The sequence below is a fragment of the Protomyctophum bolini genome, assembly GCF_963924005.1.
Source record: "Protomyctophum bolini genome assembly, chromosome: 15".
Lineage (NCBI taxonomy): Eukaryota > Metazoa > Chordata > Actinopteri > Myctophiformes > Myctophidae > Protomyctophum > Protomyctophum bolini.
The window spans coordinates 11939107-11962294 of record NC_137876.1 but is presented as its reverse complement, the minus strand read 5'-3'; the positions used below and the strand labels follow the sequence as shown (position 1 = coordinate 11962294).

Genomic DNA, 23188 nt, shown 5'->3' with positions numbered 1-23188 from the left:
TATTGTTGTACCATCACACTGCACAGGCTACAACGTGATCATATTGTTGTACCAGGTCCATCACACGGCACAGGCTACAACTTCATCATATTGTTGTACCATCACACTGCACAGGCTACAATGTGATCATATTGTTGTACCATCACACTGCACACTGCACAGGCTACAACGTGATCATATTGTATCATCACACTGCACAGGCTACAACGTGATCATATTGTTGTACCATCACAGTGCACATGCTACTACGTGATCATATTGTTGTATCATCATTACACTGCACAGTGCACAGGCTACAACGTGATCATATTGTTGTATCATTACACTGCACAGTGCACAGGCTACAACGTGATCATATTGTTGTATCATTACACTGCACAGTGCACAGGCTACAACGTGATCATATTGTTGTATCATCACACTGCACACTGCACAGGCTACAACGTGATCATATTGTTGTATCATCACACTGCACAGGCTACAACGTGATCATATTGTTGTACCATCACACTGCACAGTGCACAGGCTACAACGTGATCATATTGTTGTATCATCACACTGCACAGTGCACAGGCTACAACGTGATCATATTGACTCCAGAGCTTTTCATGGGATGTCTTTGCAGAGGCAAGTACTCTGTTTGTTTGCCCGTTTGTCCGGGGCTGATCTCGCACACCATCAGCGCCAAATTCCATGCACGCTTCAAGTAGGCCAAGGACATATTTGTTAGTATTATTAATTGACAGTTTATTGTTGCAAATCGAAATTAAAATGTTGCAGTCTATTCTGCAACATTTGCAACACAGGACAAAGCACAGAATACAGTACCAGCATTTCTGACTGTCATACAAGACTTCATTTTCAGCGGGTAACACTTTCCTTGCAGACCTTTTAAATATTAACCATAATGACTCTACAGTACAATAGAGTTTGAATCCTCAGTGTTCATTGAACCCAGAGTGTACTGTACAAAATGAAATATTATTATATATAATATATAAGACTTTAGTTATACATTATAATTTAGTTACCCAATTCAGCCCTATATACGCTTTGACCATTTTAAGATGATATTTTCCAAATAGGTTTTTGTAGATCTGCTATTTTCAAAAGATTTATTTTTGTATGAAAATGTTGAATACTGTACTTTTACTCAAGTAATATTTGAATTCCGGACATTTATTTCTAACAGAGTAGTTCTACATTGCGGTATATTGAAACTTTTTCTCACCACTTCCCTCTGGGTATTTCAATAGCTATTTGGACACTGGCGTGTAGCAATGTGTGTGCACTCTGGCCCACTGTTGGACTGCTGTCCAGCGGTCTGTGTTTCATATCCAGGTCATGCCGTGCCCCCAGGCGTCATCCCCCTCACCATTACATGACCTGCTACTGTAGTCGCTTTTCACTTGTACAGTATAATGAGGTCAGGTAATGTTTGGCAGATGTTTATGATCGCGTCGTCGCGAGGCGCGTTGTTTGCGTCTTGCATGTTAAAAATGCAATCGTTTGCAACACCCGTCGCCTAGAAGGGCCTTTTGTGTGGGAAACGGGATATTAAAAAAACAGTAAGGTGAGGTGGTTTGTTGTTGGATTAACGTCGGTAAGTTTCTTAAAAAGTGATGATTTTGCAGTACAGGGTTTTGATCCTTTCACAAGAAAAGCTGTCTGAGCAAAAATTATATATATGTGTGTGTGTGTATATATATATATTATATATATGTGTGTGTGTATATATATATATATATATATATATATATATATATAGTATATACATGAAAACTGCTGTGTAGATGCTGCTCTGGTGGATATGTCAGTTGCAGCTTTATTGCTGTAGGCCTACATATTTCTATAAAGGCCGGGTCCAGTTAAACATTTAAACACAAGCTTTTATGAAAAGTGCAATATTACATATAAATTTAGCATAAAATCTTTAATTGCACTTTATGGAGGTTCATAAACCTCAAATTGACCCATTTTCCTGCGACAATAGATAACTAGTAGAAAGGTCGCAATTTTTAAGAAATGCAATGTGTGGTTGCCGCAGTCAATAGGCCCCTCCCACTAATTTTGCCAACCAATGCATCATGACCCAAGGAATCCATGGAAAAAGACATTTTGATTTTACGACTTACGGTTCAAGAGTTATAGGGAAAAACGTAAAGTGGGCTGTTATAGCTCCACCATGAGGCCGACTGATGTAATTCCTTTTAAATTAATTTTCATAATTTTTATGAACCCCCCCCCTCCCAAGTCTTGTAAATATGGCGCTTACGGTCTCCAATGGAAAAAAAATACTTACATTTAGTCTTCGATTTCCCCATTATAAGTCTATGGAGAACTAATTAATTAATATCAATTAAACTATACAACGGATCTCTTAGCAAAATACAAGCACACGATTCCATATGAAGCCGGTCAATTTGACATATGGCTCGAGTGTGTGCGGCAAACACTGTGGGAGGAGTAGTGCGGCAAAGTATCGCTCGTTTACAATAACAATAGTCTGGTTGCCCCGTTAGGGCAACCACACTAATAGTCTGGTTGCCCCGTTAGGGCAACCACACTAATAACATACTCATTTGAGTTGGGGTGTTGAACTCTGTATGCTATTAATGTATCGCATTAAGTGTCATAATGACAATCTATATCTATCCAAAAGAAAACACTATTCAACTCAACAAACACATACTGTACACACACAGGGAGACGGGGATTAAGAGACTGTGTGAGGTGTCATTTTGTATTTTCTATTTTGGCACTATTCAACTCCACACACACATGCACACATCCAGTATTTTCTTTCTCTTTTAATTTTCTTCTCTTGATTGAAAACGTAATTTTTTTCTCTAACAAAAGATCCTGTATTTTCTGCTGCTTGCATAACGATTCAAATTGTCACCATTTTGAATCGGTTTTAATTGATTTACGATAATGGTCACACACACACACACACACACACACACACACACACACACACACACACACATGTTCCTTTCTTCCTCCATGATGCCGGCGTCTGATCGGCACCGGTGTAAAGTAACTAAGTAGCTAACTAAGTAACTAACTATTTACTTTGTAGATTTTCTTTTTTTTATGACAAAACACCACTTCAGCCACATTTCGGCCAAGATCTACAAGCTTGCAATGCATCGCATCGTGACGCATTGTGAGCTTCTAGATCGGCTAATTTCAAACAATTTGTATTCATATGAAATGAAATGATACATTCTGCATAACGAGTACTTTTACTTTTGGCACTTTAAATACACTTTGATGCCATTACTTTTGTACGGTTACATTTTGAATTCCGGACTTTTGCTTGTAACACAGTATTTCTAAATGACAGTATTGATACTTTTGTTTGTGTAAAACAATTCAGTACCTTTTTTCCTGCCGATTGCTTCCCGCAGGAGAACCTCGCCCGCTTGCAGAGAGCTTTCGCCAGGAAGTGGGAGTTCATCTTCATGCAGGCTGAAGCTCAAGTCAAGTGAGTGATGGCTTCATGTCATATACAACACAGTTTCAGTGAGTGGTGGCTTCATGTCATACTGTATACAACACCGTTTCAGTGAGTGGTGGCTTCATGTCATACTGTATACAACACCGTTTCAGTGAGTGATGGCTTCATGTCATACTGTATACAACACCGTTTCAGTGAGTGGTGGCTTCATGTCATACTGTATACAACACCGTTTCAGTGAGTGGTGGCTTCATGTCATACTGTATACAACACCGTTTCAGTGAGTGGTGGCTTCATGTCATACTGTATACAACACCGTTTCAGTGAGTGATGACTTCATGTCATATACAACACCGTTTCAGTGAGTGATGGCTTCATGTCATATACAACACCGTTTCAGTGAGTGATGGCTTCATGTCATACTGTATACAACACCGTTTCAGTGAGTGATGGCTTCATGTCGTATACAACACTGTTTCAGAGAGTGATGACTTCATGTCATATACAATACGATACTGATCTGACAAGATCGAAACGTTGTCTTTTTTCAATAAAGTAATTCTTTACCAAAAGAATGGTGTGCGGGCCCTACCTCCTTCCATATACTGTACAACACCATTTTCTTTTTTTTCTTTTTTTTATCCTTTATTTACCCAGGGAAGTAGCTGAGCACAGATGCTCATTTTCAGCAACGCCCTGCATTTCAGAGAGTGATGTCTGCATGTCATGTACAACACCATTTCAGTGAGTGATGGCTTCATGTCATATACAACACCGTTTCAGTGAGTGATGGCTTCATGTCATATACAACACCGTTTCAGTGAGTGATGGCTTCATGTCATATACAACACCGTTTCAGTGAGTGATGGCTTCATCTCATATACAACACCGTTTCAGTGAGTGATGGCTTCATGTCATATACAACAGTGGTTCCCAAAGTGGGGTCCGGGGACCCCAGGGGTACCTGAGGGAGTTCCAGGGGGGACCCATCTATTTTGTTCATGTTCATAAAGTGCTAAAGTGTTTAAAGCAGTGGTTCCCAAACTTTTTCATGTCAAGGACCCCCAGATTTACACTACTTAGCCTGTGGACCCCCATTTGAAAAGATATGCCAGGGACCCCCATAAGAGAAGACGTACACATTTAGACGTCTACATTTAGACGTCTACATTTAGACGTCTACATTTAGACGTACACATTTAGACGTCTACATTTAGATGTCTACATTTAGATGTCTGTATACATTTAGACGTCTACATTTAGACGTCTACATTTAGACGTATACATTTAGACGTCTACATTTAGACTTCTACATTTAGACAGTGTCCCCCCGAGTGCCTCCCCAATGCCTCCCCAGTGTGCCCCCCGAGTGCCTTCCCAGTGCCTCCCCAGTGTGCCCCTGAGTGCCTCCCCAGTGTCTCCCCAGTGCCTCCTCAGTGCCTGCCCAGTGTCCCCCAGTGTCTCCAATAGCAATACAAGAGCAATAATACAAATTAATCTTATTAATGAATGAATCAAATTAATTAATTAATCAAAATTGCGGCCTGTGCCCAGCACCATGCCAAAGCTTTTTCCTGCAGGAAACACTGCTTGTGGTTGTAAATATATTGTTATCCGTGTTTCGAGGATGAGGGGGTACCTGGAAAAATATCTACCCCAAAAGGGGTACCTGGTCCAAAAAAGTTTGGGAACACCTGGTATACAACACCGTTTCAGTGAGTGATGGCTTCATGTCGTATACAACACCGTTTCAGTGAGTGATGGCTTCATGTCGTATACAACACCGTTTCAGTGAGTGATGGCTTCATGTCGTATACAACACCGTTTCAGTGAGTGATGGCTTCATGTCGTATACAACACCGTTTCAGTGAGTGATGGCTTCATGTCGTATACAACACCGTTTCAGTGAGCGATGGCTTCATGTCGTATACAACACCGTTTCAGTGAGTGATGGCTTCATGTCGTATACAACACCGTTTCAGTGAGTGATGGCTTCATGTCGTATACAACACCGTTTCAGTGAGCGATGGCTTCATGTCGTATACAACACTGTTTCAGTGAGTGATGACTTCATGTCATATACAACACCGTTTCAGAGAGTGATTGCTTCATGTCATATACAACACCGTTTCAGTGAGTGGTGGCTTCATGTCGTATACAACACCGTTTCAGTGAGTGATGGCTTCATGTCATATACAACACCGTTTCAGAGAGTGATTGCTTCATGTCATATACAACACCGTTTCAGTGAGTGGTGGCTTCATGTCGTATACAACACCGTTTCAGTGAGTGATGGCTTCATGTCGTATACAACACCGTTTCAGAGAGTGATGACTTCATGTCATATACAACACCGTTTCAGTGAGTGATGGCTTCATGTCGTATACAACACCGTTTCAGTGAGTGATGGCTTCATGTCGTATACAACACTGTTTCAGTGAGTGATGGCTTCATGTCATATACAACACCGTTTCAGTGAGTGGTGGCTTCATGTCATATACAACACCGTTTCAGTGAGTGATGACTTCATGTCATATACAACACCGTTTCAGTGAGTGATGGCTTCATGTCATATACACAACACAGTCACAGGTCAGATGTGGAGTTGCTGGCCAATATTGATGACATCGGGGATCTCCATATATGGGCTTAATTGCGACAGCAGATCGCATTTACTATGACATCAGATGTCATAGTGATGTCACGAGACCTAGGCACCATATATGGGGATTTTGAGTAATACACTGACGGGAATTGCACGCTTATTTCAAAAGATTCTAATACATTTTATACATACAATATACCTTCTGAAATGGGACATTCTGCATAATGAGATCTTTTACTTATTGTACTTTAAGTATATTTCACCATTACTTTTGTACTTTTACGCAAGTACATTTTGATTACCGGACTTTTACTTGTAAAGTACTTAAGTAAAACATTTGTTTTGTGTTTTTCCACCACTGGTTATGAGTTAAAGATTCTAGTAGTTGGGGATTTCTAGTGCCCTATTTTCTCATTAGGCCCAGAATTACAAATGGCTCCACTGAACTGGAGTAGCATCTTAACATGCTGATGATGTCTGTCTCTTACTGCCCCAGGTAACTGCTGGTTGAGGGAGCAAGAGATTGAAATGAGACTCACACTCAAATTAGTCTTGTGCATTATGTATAATTGATATTCATTTTGCCCAGTGCACACATTCATGCATACATACATTTATACTAGCCTTCATTGATATGCATGAAATGAAATGTCAAATTCATAAGGGAGACAGAATGTTTTTTTTTTTTTTTTATGTGTCAAGTCTTTTTAAATTCGTGTCTTTTGAGCTTTGCTGTATACAGTAATGCATTCCTTCAGAACCCTGCCTTGACTGCAGTCAAATAAAGCAGATATTCATTGATGTAGAGGCGTGCAAGCGTCTCCTCGTCCAACTGCATTTCATTGTCTCCACCTGGTGGTGAGCATGTGTGAGCACAGCTCAAGTCATGTTGTTTTTATTTGTTGAGCACATTTATTTATTTTTTAAAACAACCAGACCAAAACTCTGCACAGCAAAAAAATACAAAATATTAAATGCATCAGGCAAGAATGTCACCTGTGTGTTTTGGGTAAAGGTGTAGGGTAGGCTGTGTGACACTGGTTTGATGCAGCAACCCAAAAGGCACTGGTTACATTACATTTGAGTTTCAACCGGGTTTGTGAATTACTTTTCAGCCAAATACGTTTATGAATATTCACTTCATTATAGGGTGAACATATTTACGGGACTCATAATCACTTAAATCCGATACAGCTTGTAGATCTGCTATTTTCCACCATATGTTTTTGTCCTGATTGGGGACAATTATTTTACCACATAGCAGATCTAGTGACTGAAACTTTCAACAGAACAGAACATGATAATCATCTATGTTACAGTAAAGCACTCAAAGCAGCACTCAATGCGTCATGTAATGTGACACATTGTGAGCTTGTAGATCTGCTATTTTCAAAATAATTTTATACATTTGAAAACTTGTGAATTGGGACAATCTGCACACTTTCTACTTTTAAGTACATTTGGATACCAAAAATATTACTTGAAGTTGTAACAGAGTATTTCTGCATTGCAGTATTGATACTTTGATTGATACAAAAAAAAAATTGTACTTTTTCCACCACTGTCGGACACCCAGCTTGAAACGGGGACACTCAGGGCAAAACCGGGACTGTCCGTCCCTCATGCTCAAATAAATGCCTGTCCTGCCCTGCGTCCACAGCTCACTGTGCATAAGTGGAGGGAGAGCATTGAGTTCTGCTGCATCATGACAGTTGAACTGGGTCAAGCAAGCAAGCGCCCAATGCTAAATGTCAGTTATGTAAGGACTCCACTAGTGACAGAGATGACAGGCGTTGCTTTGGCGAAGCAAAAGGAGACAGGTTACGGACCCCCCATCCTTCTTGATATGTTTGCTCTCTGGTCTGTGTCATTGGTGTGTGTGTGTGTGTGTGTGTGTGTGTGTGTGTGTGTGTGTGTGTGTGTGTGTGCACGTGGGTTCAGGCTATATGCATACACGCCATTTTGGAAAGAACTTCCCTACTGTGTTACAGATGATACTAATGAAGGCTCTGTTCCATTCTGGTCAAACAGAGTCAGGGTGCTGATATTGTGCATACTCACTGGAAACACTCTGCTACACCAGTGTTCCAAATGACCCTGTGCAGGTCTGTGACTCTGAGAATTAGAGTTACAGACTTACTTGCGTAGAATTACGTGCGTGCCGTTTCAGAATTGTGACTTGACCTGTCATCTCTCCACAGGATCGACCGAAAGAAAGATAAGGCAGAGAGGAAGATCTTGGACAGCCAGGAGAGAGCATTCTGGGATGTGCACCGACCTGTGGTGAGCTGGTTTTAATAAGACAGTTTTTATTAAAACTATTTGGATTGGAGTGGATTTTTCATTATAAGTTTTATGTTTGTTTTCAATATTTGTTCTAATTCAATTATCAATTATCTTTAATTCGTTTTTAGAGTGGATTTGCTAGTATTTATTATTCATTATTTTTGAGAATGCTAATAGTTTTAGCTAGTTTTTAATCGTTTTTGTGCTAGTTTTAGTTATTTATAGTATTTTGTAATAAAAACGTAACAAAAGATAGCATTTAAAAATATATTCAGTTACAGATGAAACACTAACCACCCACAAAACGAAAACTAAAGGCATTTTGTCTATAATTTCAAATTTAAACACACAATACAGTTTCAGTTGGTTATAGTTTTTTTGTTTTATTGTAGTTTTTGTTGCGAACACAGGTCGCATTTACTATGAAATCGTACAGTAAATTTCCTGTCAGTCAGTCACTCAAAATCCCCACAGACCATGAAGTCTGCAGCCAAAGGTCGCTTCTCGCCCTTTACTTAGGCGTCTTACTGGTTTAGGTTTAGTTAAACTGTTAATTTTCGTAGAACTAAAAACCTTGGTTTAAAAGGAGAGAGAGAGGGAGAGAGAGAGAGATAATCATACAGAAACAACAGAGAGGCAGAGAATGAAATTAGAGAGGTAAAGCACAAATAGAAGAGAAATAATTTGGTAGGGTGTAACTAAAAGCATGCAAAAAGCTCTGGATGTTTCAGCAGAGAGGCCTATTAGGGTGACAGTACAGTTGCATAATCAGACTTGGTGCCAGTCAGCTTGCGTAGCAGGCATGTAGCCTTCTTTGCGGCTGACTGTGGAATTATTGTGACTGTGGCTGCTGTTTGGAACGGTGGCAGAGGTGTATACAGGTCCATCTCAATTCATTAGAATATTTTGTTCCGTAATATAATTCAAAAAGTGAAACTTTCATATACGGTATTCTCAATTAATTGTGCATAAAGTGAAGTATTTAAGACCTTTTTTTTGTCTTGATTATGGCGTACAGCTCATGAAAATCAAAAAATCCTATCTCAATAAATTAGGATATTTTACGAGACCACTAAAAAAATGTTTTTTTTTAAACGAGACATGTCGACAATCTGAAAAGTATTAAATGTATGCAGTTAATACAAATCATTTCATCAATGGGGCGTGGCATGGAGGTGATCAGCCTGTGGCACTGTTGAGTTGCCCAGGTTTTCTTTGATAACAGCCGTAAATGAATTTGTATTGTTCAGTCTTATGTCTCACACCTTCCTCTTGACAATACAACCTAGATTCTCTGTGGCGTTCAGGTCAGGCCAGTTGGCTGGTCAGTTAAGCACAGTAATACCATAGTCAGTACACCAGTTACTAGTAGTTTTGACTCTGTGGGCAGGTGCCAAATCGAGCTGGAAAAGAAAATTAGCATCTCCATGAAGCTTGTCAACATACTGAAGCACAATGTACTCTAAAAAGATGGCTGTGTTGAAACCATTGTTAAGTTTTCACTGTCAGTGGATCAACACCAGCAGATAACACAGCCTAAATCATCACTGCAATTATATGAAAACTTTAATTAGATTGTAGATTTAGATTATTACAAAACACACATTAACCACTTCAGCCCTATATATTAGAAAATAGCTGATCTACAAGCTTGTAGATGTACAGGTAGATCGCCTATTTTCAAAACATTGTTTTGAATACATTTTGAACTTGTGTGAAATGGGACATTCTGCACAATTAGTACTTTTACCTTTGGTACTTTAAATATATTTGTACTTTTACTCAAATGTTGAATACAAGTACATTTAATGTGAAAGTACAGGACTTTTACTTCGTATTAACACATTCACATTGCGGTATTGATACTTGCAATCCCTCTCACAGCCAGGCTGTGTCAATACCACGGAGATGGACATACGCAAGTGCCGGAGAGAGAGGAATCCTCACAGGGTAAAAAAGGTAATAATCTGGTCATTATTTTCTTATTTATTATAGATTATTTTACAAAGGAAGCTCACATCAGTTTAGAAGGGCCATTCCACCCGGGACAGCATCCATGTCATTTTTTTTTTAAAGAAGAAAAATGTGTTGGTTATTCAATAATAGCAGATATACAAGCTCACAGCACCACGATGCGAGCTTGTACATCTGATAATTTTGAACATTTTCAAAACATCTCGAAAGTGTGAGAACTACTGATTTAGAAGGCGTTTGTAGAGGACGTCTTAATCTGTTACACAGTTCAGATCAAGTTGAATCTGGTTCAACTGGTTCCCTCTAGTTTCATTGAACCCATCGTTATGTCCACCTCGTCTTGCCCTGTGGTTTTAAACACTGTTGTAATTCTTCTTTCTTTTCTGTTTTCGCTGATTTGTAGCTGTGCACCAACGCTTGGTAATTGTTTGACCATGTGTGCTTCTGGCACATTTTACTGCGTTTCCTTGCTGTTGTGTTTTTACTGTGTTTTAGTCGTATACTTGCTGTGAAGTGCACACTAGGGGTGATGTTGCACTATAAATAACAACAAACTGAGCCTGATAACATTGAAGTCGAGTGTCTCGCTTTCGCCGTCCCCCTTTGCAGTCGGTGTACGGAACGCCAGATGACAGCCAGAGCCCAAGCCCGGTTCACATCCCCTCCTCCCAACCAGCCCGGAAGGCCACCAGAGAGGACGTTCAGAAGGAGGTAGAACACAAACTGACGCTTCTGCACACAGCGGTCATCCATTCTAGAAACGTCCTGGGACGCTCACTGATAAACAAGAGATTAGTAGCCCAGCGGCACTTCCCCAAGCCTTTTTAGGATCAGTGGGGCCCACTTAACAATCTGGAAAGTGTTTGTTTGTGGCTAGCAGCCGCTGCTGTGTAAAGTGGTCACATGGGTGACTTGACTTGGTGGGCCCCATGCATCTTCAGAGCATGCTTGCTTTAATGATCAAACGTTCGATTGTATTCCGACTTGGATCAATAGAACTAACAAAGTTGTATACTTTGCTTCTGTGCCTTGCTTCTGGGAGGCTTCGTTCATGACGTCATAATTTTAATAATGAATAATTATTAAAAAATAAATTGGTGCGTCATTGTGTATTATCGGACTTGAAAGCATGAACAGCATACAGCACAGCCAAGTAGAAAAATACACAAAAGCAGCTTGATTAAACAATTTGACTTTGTCTTGAAATTACTGTAAGGTATAACTGGAAGGCAGCATATGCTATACTCTCAGCACTGCTAGTGCAGTGAGTGCACACACTGGGAAGTGGGAACAATTACAAACAAACAACACTGGTCAACGTGACATGACTGATGATGATTATTAGCTGCTTCCAACTAGTGGTAAGTGGACGTACAGGATGAGGCAGAATAATTGACAAGGCTGATTGGAAGGCTGTGATGCAATGCAATATTACTACTACTACTACTTTTTTTTGGGCGGGGGGGGGGGGGGGGGGGGCTGGAGGCCTGCTTCAATTGAAACGATTGAAACATGCAGTACAGTATATAAGGCCGCCACAAGGTTCTGTGTGACGCTGTGTGTAGATCAAGTATGGCGTTAATTTATGAAAAAGATAAAAATGCATCCTCTCTCTGTCTGTCTGTCTGTCTGTCTGTCTCACTCTCTCTCCGTCAGATCTCCTTCCTGAACATCCAGCTGGACAGACACTGCATGAAGGTGTCCAAGGTGGCCGACAGTCTGATGTGCTACACGGAGCAGTTCATGGAGTACGACCCCTTCGTGGCGCCCACGGAGCCCTCCAACCCCTGGCTCACCGACGACACCTCCTTCTGGGACCTGGAGGCTGGGTGAGAGAGGGGGGGGGGGTTGGTTGAGTGTCTGCTGAGGGCTGATGACCGGTGCTAAGGTCAGCTGAAGTGAAGAGGCATCATCTGGTTCTTAACCCATTCTGATCTGAGATACTAAAAATGTCTTCTGCATCCTGACAGTTTTCTGAAAAAGCTGTTTCTATGTCAGTCGTTCTTCGATTTTTCAAAAATAGCAGACCTACAAGCTCGTTGAGTGGCGCGCTATGAGCTTGTAGATCTGCTAGTTTTCAATAGCTAAAGCATAACATAATGCTAACACCAAAACGGTTCCCCGCCCAAAATGGGTTAAACCCATTAAAACCTGCAGTGGCCGATTCTACAAGATAATGTCTTCTAATCAGAAACAGGACCCCATCTCAAAATATTTTGTTCGCTTTGAAAATATTTTCACGATTTTTCAATAATAGCAGCTCTACAAGCTCATAGCAAGGCACGAAGCGTTACACTGTGAACTGCTATTTTTGAAAGACAGATGACACGGATGCTTTCCCGGTTTTCATGGGTTAATGCAGTGGTTCTCAAACATTTTCATGTCAAGGACCCCCAAACTGATGCATTTGGCAGCGATCCCCTATCTGAGCAGATGTTGTCCCAGGGACCCCCATAACAGGAGATCTGTGGTATGTTCAGCATTATTCCAAATTATTCAACATTTCAAAATTAGCCAAAGTTAAAGTGGTTAGACCGATTTTGATGCTGTATTACGTAATTAATTTGAGCTGGGGGGCTCCTGGAACTTGCCTCACCCCACTTTGAGAACCACTGGCTTAATGTACTGTATGTGACTGTCATTCTGGTCAAAAGGACAGTTGCATAAAATATATTACAACAAAATTATTTGTTGGATCCTCTCCAAAAAAATCTATAGGCTTTTATAAAAGAGACACAATGTGTATAAATAACGATCCGAATGTCAACAAATTTGGACTGCATGTTTATATATTAAAGTTATTTGTAGAAAATGAAGGATGCAAATGTGTCATCATCAATACCTTAGAAATATATACATTTACCCAATAAAACCGGGTAAGCGTCATTTTCAGATTATTTTTGCCGCCTTCACTATTCAAAAATACATGACCCGAAGTGACATGTTGCAAGTTTGTAAATTTTTCAACACTTTTTTTTATTAAATCTTGAAAGAACTACTGATTTAGAAGGCATTTGTAGAAATGGCCTCAGCTCTTAATGGGTTAAACACACTTAAGTTATTATTATGAAAGGGCAGCAATAAAAAAAATGCATCCACAGTACAGTATAATAGCTGGAAGTGACCCGTACCCATGCAGCATTGGCCTTGTTATTGGATGGGTGAAACAGGCTATCCCTCTCGCTTCCATTCCTCCCTACCACCACCTCTCTCTCTCTCCCCGTCGCTTACGGTAGAATTTGTTTTTGCTTCTTCATCAAGACAACAAAACGAGGACATGAGGAGCATCATGACCTGTCTCATTAAAATAAAAGGCTCCTTCCTCTGTTTATGTAAAATAAAATAAAAGGCGGGATCTGGCTTAACTTCAAGCAACCGTCAACCTGGCTTTGACTTCCGTGGGTTCCGTGGGTTATACACAGCCTGTGCAATGCAGTCAAATTTACATTCTAGGTTCTGGGGTAAAAGGATTTGTTTGGATTTAGTCGCTGTCTGCCTGGTGGAGGCAGCGGAACGAGATGGTTTGATCACATTCTCATGGCATCCATCTTTCTCCCACAAACCACCTCCTCCCAGAGTGTATGCCCAATGTGTCCTCGTCATCATCATCCTCCTCCTCCATCATCTCCACTGGTAGAATGTAACTAAGTACATCTATTCAAGTACTGTGGTATAATTACTTTATTGAAGTACGTACTTCCAATTTTCAATAATCTTAGCCCAAGGAGTGTTTTTTGTGCAAAATGAATGCTTGGAATGGGTTCAGAATCATGAAAACCACCTTGTTTGACACGTCACATGCTACTTAAAGTATAATGAAATTTAGAACATTTTGCCATATAGTTGATGTTGATGGTACCCCAACTTTCAGCAGCTGTCAGAATTCCCCTAGGGTGGTTGAATAGAAACCAATGTGAGATATGTTAGTAGACACCCTTACAAACACATTGGTGAAGAAAATTATCGGTAAGAAATGTATTCCCAGATTGTATTAATATCCCCTGACTACACTGAACTATTCTATTCTATTTGAGAAAAAGAGGTTGCGCATCAGAAATGGTTAAACTAAGTGCTAAGTGCTAAACCCAAATCCATATACATATACATCAAAAAGTAGGAATGAAAATGATTCCAAAAAGGTAGCACATCCACATTTTTAAAATAAATGGAAGACAAAGTACTCACATTTCCATTTCTTTATTGGCACACACCAAAAAGGAACGCTTACGCGTTTCGGCTATGAGCCTTCATCAGAGCATTGGATGTGCTACCTTTTTGGAATTATTTTAATTCCTATTCTATTCTATTCTATTCTTGTATTGTATTCATATTATATTCTATCCACGCTGTTTCCTCCTAGCAGCCGTGACCCCAGCCAGCAGCGAGTGAAGAAGTGGGGCTTCTCCTTGGAGGAATGTCTGAAGGACCCGGCAGGACGAGACCAGTTCCTCAAATTCCTGGAGTCGGAGTTCAGCTCAGAGAACCTGCAGTGAGTCTGAGCCTCACACTCAACTACCTGTTTAATTTAATGAATTAAAAAGATAATTTGACAATTGCAGCCCTACAGACAATCCACCCCGCAACATTTTTAGGTTTTTTATCGAGTTCATGGGAGGATTATTGATTACAATGGTGGTTCTCAAACCTTTTCATGGCAATGACCCCCAATAGTTTTTTACGATATCTTTTTGGCTTTTTCTGCCTTTGATACAGTACAGTACTCTTCTTCTAAACGGGTAGAGAGAGACCGTAAGTGACATGCAGCAAAGAGATCGGGACTCAAACCCGCAACATGCTGTCACACTGCATTGGAGCCCAGGTACCTAGCGGTCCGGGCCGCGGAGCTCCAAATGTATACTGTATTAGGCCACAGGACCCCATCTGAAAATATTTTGTGAATGAAGAGGGGTCCCATCAAATGGGCAAACTTAGTTAAAAGCCTATAATTTGACGACAGGGATACATATTAAAAACAATTTTGTGCCAGGAAGCGCCAGAATAGCATATTTGTGCAAAATTATGCAATTTTTTCCTAAATAAATAGCAAAATACCAAAAATAGCAGATCATGAAACGCTGTGAGCTTTTAGATCTGTTATTTTTGAATAGTCAACATATAAATGGATAAAGTGATTGTGACTCTATCTATATTAACTACTGTTGCTGGGGACCCCATGGAACCTCCTCAAGGACCCCAGTGTGGGAACCTCTGGATTACAGATGATAATCCCACTGAAGCGTGTCATGATGTGTCATCCGTTCTACCAGGTTCTGGCTGGCGGTGCAGGAGCTGAAGCGGCGGCCGCTCCAGGAGGTGGCCTCCCGGGCCCAGGAGATCTGGCAGGAGTTCCTGGCGGAGGGAGCGCCCAGCTCCATCAACCTGGACTCCCACAGCTACGAGCGCACCAGCCAGAACATCAAGGACCCGGGCCGATACAGCTTCGAGGACGCTCAGGTGGAACAGCTATAGCTCGTCAGCAACGTCGCCTTTAACCAGAGCCACGTCTTGCCTGCTGCGCTAACGTGTAGTATCACCGTGTTTCCCAAACAGTGGGTCGTGGGGCCCATTTGTGGGCCCCGCAAGTAAATGTCCCTTTTTAGTTTTTTATTATTATTTCAAAAGATTAAAAATATATATGGAAGGAAGGAAGGAACTATTGGTGTAGTACATAGACCAATGGTTCTCAAACCTTTTAATTTCAAGGACCAAAAATATTATCAGGCACACTGTCTTCACTTATACGGCAACTACTAATGCAGTTAATACGTTTCTCCTTCGCACCAACTTCATCATGTGGTGAAGGTCAGACCTGATGAAGGTGATCAGGATGACACCAAAACGTATTGTCTGCTTTAAATAGCTGCTATAAAGTGAAGACAGTGCAGGATTCTTTTTAGTCTTCTTCTACATTGACTGTCTTACTGTACAGTAGGTGCACAAAAGGACTTCTGTTACTAATTTCAAGGACCGCCAGTTTGGTATGCATTATTAAGGCCACAGAGTAGACCCCCATAACTGAGAGCGTTGAAATGGAACCAAACGGACCTGTATTTGGTTCCATGTACCGGTATACACTCTTGGAGTTAGAAATGATTAATTTAGCTCCACGTTATCAGTCATTGTACTGGGGCACTCCTGGAACCCCCACAAGGACCCTTGGGGGTCCCTGGCCGGACCACACTTTGAGAACCTTTGTAACTGACATAGACGTGCATGTATTGTATTGCATGCAGGGATATCCACCCATGCACAGACCTGTTGTGAACATATATAGAACCCGATAAGGTTTGTGCACACACAGCTCCTGGCAGCACGTCAATTCCCTACGGCCTACGCCATGCATGCATTCGCTCGTATTAGCAGGACTTCTGCCTCTTATGTGCTTTATCCCATTATTTTGGCCAGGGCCTAATGAGGCGGGTAATGTCCGTGAACAGACCCTTGCAAGCAGCTCATAGTGTTGTTGGTGTTGTGCCCTGGCAAGGAATTAAAGCTGACGGCTGTAGCGTTCACTCTACTCCTCTCTCCTGGGAAATCCTCCTTTTCTTGTTTGGTCTAACTCCAATACCCCCCCTGCCCACCCCACCCCACCCCTCCACTGACCACTATTATACATAGTGGCCAGACTGCTCACTTCCGTTTCGTCTTTCGTAGTCACGCAACTTTGTCCTAATATGAATCGAAATCATCACAGTATAGCTTAGCAGAAATGGGAATTAAAAAATAAAGATATTTTAAAATATATTTTCGTGAACAGAACTGCCAGCTTCTGTTGGTGGAGGTGTAGTTCCGGTCTTCCAGACTCTAGCATTCGGAGATTGTGGAATAGTGGTCTGGCTACGCACTATATACTCTCTCTCTCTCCATTACTACCCACCTATCCCTCCCACCTCTTTCTGTCTCTCTCTCTCATGTTCTCTCTATTTTCCTCCCTTGTTACATTTGTAACCCCCAGGCTGACATGCATGCATGCATGCACCACACACACACACACACACACACACACACACACACACACACACACACACACACACACACACACACACACACACACACACACACACACACGCACACACACACACACACACACACACACACACACACACACACACACACACACACACACACACACACTCACTCACTCACTCACTCACTCACTCACCAGTTGTCTTCCCGTTTCAGGAGCACATCTACAAGCTAATGAAAAGTGACAGCTATGCACGCTTCCTGCGCTCCAACGTGTACCAAGACCTCCTGTTGGCCAGGAAGAAGGTAAGAGACCCTCACGTCCGCCCCCGTCCACCACCACTCACATTGTCGTCGTTCTCCTTTCATCTCCTCACCTCATGTGACGACTTACTTCATCCTTCTATAACGATTTCCCTGCGGAAATCACACTGCACAAATATTAATTCAATTCATGTTCTGTGGGGAGTTAGAAATGTCATCATCGCTGCAAACGTCTATGTCGTCAGTGCTCTTCTTTGACTAATCTTGCATTCTCCAATCTGCGTCAAACAATAGAATCTATCGGCTGGTAGTTTCTATGTAATGGAGTGTCTTGTAGCCCAATCACAGCTACCTGTGTATTGTTAGTGTGTCACTTCCCACATCCCTGCTTTAGGCACTCTGCCGCCCCTGCTGCAGGCCTGTCGCCGGTCTCTCACTCTATATATATATTTCCTCTCCACTTTGTCCCCCTGGTCCTTATTGCTTCACACCACTCCCACTGACCTCCCCCCCCCCCCCCCCAAACCACCACCCCCCTCCTCCGTGGACACCCTGGACCTGACCCAAACCCTCACCCTGCTTCCCCCCCCAATCAGCAGCAGCCATCCGACACTGAGCAGGGCCGCCGCACCTCCCTGGAGAAGTTCACCCGCAGCGTGGTAAGTCATCCAGAGGCTCTGGGGCTGAACCACCACAACACAGACAGACAGACCACACTGGCTGGCTCACTACCAGTGGCTTTGTTTTGTTTCTGCAGTGTGTGAACTGACCATGACCACATTCCACTCTAGTGACCACCAGTCCATAATTTCTAATATTGTGCTGGTGTTAAGATGTGTAAAGCAACGGTTATTTGAATGTTTTTTTGTTTTTTTTTGTGAAGAACCAATGCAGTCGAGATTGTGTGTCATTGACTCGCCTCACGCCAGTGGTGGAAAGTACATTTACCTAAGTACTGTGCTTAAGTACTGAAAATTGGAGTATTTCCAATTTTCTGTACTTTAACTTCTACTCCACTACATCTCAGAGACAAATATTGTACTTAAACTTTAGTTTCTAGTTACTTTGTAGATTCGGATTATTATTTCATACATTAACCACTTCAGCCCTATATACTTTTCGGCCAAATAGTCGATCTACGAGCTTGTAGATCGGCTATTTCCAAAATATATTAAGTACATTTTGACACCAATACGTTTGTACTTTTACTCAAGTAAATTTTGAATTCCGGACTTTTACTTAACATAACAGAGTACTTCTACATTGCAGTATTGATCCTTTTACTTAAGTAAAACATGCGAGTACTTTTTTCCACCACTGCCTCACACTTTACATGCTGTTCTCGGCCAAAGCTCGGGTCAGTGACGATGATGTTGTTGTTGTTGTTTTTCCCCGTCTTGGGTTGGTCTTCCAGGGCAAGTCGTTGACGGGAAAGCGTCTTACAGGCCTGATGCAGTCGTCCTGACACAGCCTGGGCTGGAGCTGCACAGCCGGACCCCCGCGGAGGGGCGACCGCTACGAGGGGACGAGGGAACTGGAGACAGAGGCTGGGGCTAGAGGTGCGTTGGTTGAGCTTGGCTGCAGGGTAGAGCTGCTGCTGCTGCTGCTCCGGTTACTCCCAGACACTGCCGAGGAGGGGACCGCCGCTGCTACACTGGGAGGGCAGCACTGGTGGCTAATCGTTGGGATCCGGAGAAAACCGGAGGGACCACAGGAACCCGGATCCAACATAGTCGATCACATTTGGGAAACCGTATACCCGGAAACCGTTTCCATCACACTGTCAGAGCTGGCTGTGTGGACGTCAACGTCTGCTATACAATTACAATACCGGTGGTCCTCAAACTTTTTAATTTGAAGGACTACCATGACTCTTGCGAGTGTGCAAATAGAACCCATGGACCCGTCAGGGTCCATATGGTTCCATTTGTACACTAGTCTCAGAGTTGCAAACCTGTAATGGGCCATTTGTAACAGGAGTCGTGTTATAGGAATTGTTTAAGGCAACCTGTTAAGGAAATTGGACCGCTTAGAGGGAATCAGTAAGGAACCGGGAACAGTTAAATTCCTGAAGGATCCCAACCCTACTTGTGACACCGGGCCTGTTGGGCTCAGTATCCCGAACAGGAGCACGGAGGGGAAAGGACAATGTTGACTTGGGACAACTCAGCCAATGCACCCACATGGCATGCAAGCATATACATTAGTACAAGCACATCTAAGGTTATTGGTCGAGTAGTTCACAAATATAGGATGTCAGTCGACTGAGTTGATAACTTGTGTGTTTAATACTGTTCATGGAAAATCCTAAACGTAATGTTTGAACAGATATTTTGTCTTTGTGTACCACTACACCGCATCTAAAAGTTCATTCTGTATGATTGCATACATGAATAGAAAGATGTGGGAGAAGCATTGATTGATTGAATGGACTATTCATTTAGTCAACAACAAAGCCTGAAAGTCCTACTTCAGATACAGACACAGTTATACATACAGTTCAGACTAAGAAGCACGTTGGAATATATTCACATTAACGTTTCATACAGTACGTCTCTTTACTCACAAGGCAGCCAGCAATAAAGAGAACAGGAAAACACTTGGGATATATATATATATATATATATATATATATATATCCAGTATCTTTTTATAGATTTGAAATTTATACCATGTCTGTTTCTTATAAAGCACATAATATATGTCGTTTTACTGATGAACATAATCTTTTGGTAGTGATCGGGACTATATATCTCTGTTTGCCCATACATTTTAACTGCTGCGGTCTACAGAAATTTATTTTTGAGGGTATAATTTCCCATGCTTCATTACATTCCAAAATCTGGCGTAAGGGCTTTATGTAGCATTGACAAAGCATCGTTGCAGTCTTCAAAATGGCTTTATTGAATTAATGCTAGGTCTAAATACTCTAGTTATTTGTAGCAAAGATGTATGGCACAGTATGCTGAGAGACACTACATATTACAAGTACGACACCAACTAACAAGTTTACCATTCCGATTACATAACAGGTAGACCATTGACCATCTTCTAATGTCAGCAGAATATTGACAAAACATACGTTTATTTCAGCCCATAAATCCTCATTTGTCATTATGTCAATGAAAACTTCTCCATTGGAATTGTAGAGAGGCTTAAAAAAAACTTGGTCCCTTGCAGTTATAGCAGTCCTGTTTGTTCGAATCGAAATGATTACACATTTTCTTTCTGTCATAGGTTGTGTGTGATTATGCAAATCCTTGATGAATGTCACATTAATTATGTCACACAGCAAGAGGTGGTGTCCACATGCTTGTTGGACTCCCAAGTGTAATCTACTTATGTTGTCAGTGCCACAGCGCCATCTAGTGGTAGATAAGCCACAAGACCAGCCCAGGTCTTGAAAGTGCAAGTAGTGGCCTATTCCTTTTATGATGTCAACTCATGCAATGTAGGGGAGAATGCAAGGCCAGCTGGCTAACATGGGGTGTTCATCTCTGTTTGATTGCTGTTGTGTTGCATGAATGAACCTATACTTTATTCTTTGTTTTCTGTTTCTTCCTCAACTGATGCCACATGTTCCATTCTTCAAGGACACATTTCCTTGTAACTCCTCATTTTGGTAGATCTCCAACTTCAGAACTATTTTGTCAACCCATGGTTTTATAACTGCATGTTACTGGAGAATTATTTGATGTTTAGCCTGGGGGAAGCTTGCAAATGTTGTGTGGAAACCAACGGCAAGCTGCGGTTTCTCACCGAAGACCTTTATACATCATGCTTGGACGTCACACAACCCACCAAATACTGGAAACATTCTTTGACCCATTATGGCTACTCAATGGGGTGTAGCAGTGGCTGCCATTTTGTGGCGCCACAGATATAAATCCCATCCTTTTTCCCCATAGGGATATATTATTGCGTGAGATCATGTTATTAATAATCTATATTATTATATACATATTTATGTTAATAATTTTAAGCCAGCTGGTACCAAGCCATACAGGCACCTGGTGAATAATATTTGATTCTGTGTCAAAAAATATTTGAAAACCACAGAAAGAAATATATAAAATAAAGCTTAGCTAGTATAATAATATAATGAAATATATTTTTTTTAAGTGAGGGGAGCTCTTATCGTACGACATGACGTCAAACAAAGAAATACCAAAAAAGGCCAATTTGCCCGTCTACATATGACGTAAATTATCCATTGTCAATGGCATTTATTGTTTGTGTTAACAAAAATACCCATTTGCTCAGACACATATGGCGTAAACTCTCCATTAATTGTCTATGGCATTTGATGTTTATGTTAGGACAAAAATGTACACTATAGCTGAATATAGGAGAGCTAGCCTAGCGCCACTCAAAACAAATTATAATCAACAATGTTATGGGGTCATGATTGACCAAGAGCCTGGATGGCTTGTTTCCAGGCTTAAAATAAATGTACAGGCCCTGGAGGGACATAAATATGTCTTTGTAAATGTCAATGGGAAAAATGAATGTGGTTTCTATCTGCGGCAGCATAACATGGCCTCTACTATGCCCTTTACATCTGGTGCAACACACCTCTCTCCCCCGATATGGCCTCCTCCTACTACTGACAGAAAGTGCTTGGACTGTTCACGACAGTACAGTCTTACTAGCTCCCACACGGGGCCTTGTCAACTGCCAGTGGCTGCTATATATGGTGACATTAGCCTCCACTACACACACACACACACACACACACACACACACACACACACACCACTGAACCAGTGAACTATAGCTATATTATTCCAGGCAATTATTTTCTATTAGTCATTGCAATGCACTGTAAAGTTGATATTTATTATTAATATTGATATATCAAATCTCTGGATTATAATGTAGGCAGAATTAATTCATCGAGTCAGTGTATTGAATATTATGCTGAATATTATTCTCTGCACAAAATGGGCACTATGTACAGAGTGCATTTTGTGTATGTGTGTCTACACACACACACACACACACACACACACACACACACACACACACACACACACACACATATATATATATATATGGTTCTATAGATTTTCATTATCTAAAAGCACACTTTATGGTATGGGCACACATTACTATGCATGTAAAATATCCAGGGCATTTTGTGCTTCTAGTGTCTCAATCAGCAAGATAACTACTGGCACTCTAAAGCCTAGTTTATACTTTGTAGTACAACGGTGTCACTTGCCGACAAAATCGGGTTTTGTCGGCTAGGCCGACAGCGCTGTGTGATGGAGTATGAATCAAGCTTGACAGACCCAAGCACCTACAGTACTATCTTATTATGGGTACCAAATAATAAAACCGCTGGACCTGTTGCCTGACTTTTATTGAGTTGAACTCTGCTTTGTAATTGTAGCCTGTGATGTAGCCTTGATGTGTTCACAATCACATGTGATTTTGTAAATTAGCCTGGGACTACAATAGGCCTACATGATACTGACCATCATGCTGAGCATATTTGTGAGTGCTTCTGAACTTCTGAAGTGAACTTCTGTGGTCTGGGTCTCCGTGCATTACTTTGCAGTTGTCCCGCAGGTACACGTTTTTGAATTGTTCTATTGTTTTGTAATTGTTCTATTGTATTTCACTGA

The 23188-nt window shown here is 41.4% G+C and overlaps 1 protein-coding gene across 1 annotated transcript in view; it reads left to right on the top strand.

Moving 5' to 3' along the window:
- The window catches only part of LOC308329970 (regulator of G-protein signaling 6-like), a 96616-nt gene extending 77511 nt beyond the window's left edge, over positions 1 to 19105 (top strand). The window contains exons 8-17 of the mRNA XM_080784548.1: positions 3414 to 3490; positions 8270 to 8351; positions 10239 to 10313; positions 10938 to 11039; positions 11985 to 12157; positions 14692 to 14817; positions 15596 to 15782; positions 17511 to 17600; positions 18155 to 18217; positions 18973 to 19105. Coding sequence (XP_080640674.1) covers positions 3414 to 3490; positions 8270 to 8351; positions 10239 to 10313; positions 10938 to 11039; positions 11985 to 12157; positions 14692 to 14817; positions 15596 to 15782; positions 17511 to 17600; positions 18155 to 18217; positions 18973 to 19023 — 1026 coding nt within the window. The 3' untranslated portion in view covers positions 19024 to 19105. The remainder of the gene's footprint in view (positions 1 to 3413; positions 3491 to 8269; positions 8352 to 10238; positions 10314 to 10937; positions 11040 to 11984; positions 12158 to 14691; positions 14818 to 15595; positions 15783 to 17510; positions 17601 to 18154; positions 18218 to 18972) is intronic.
- Positions 19106 to 23188: the final 4083 nt, after the last annotated feature.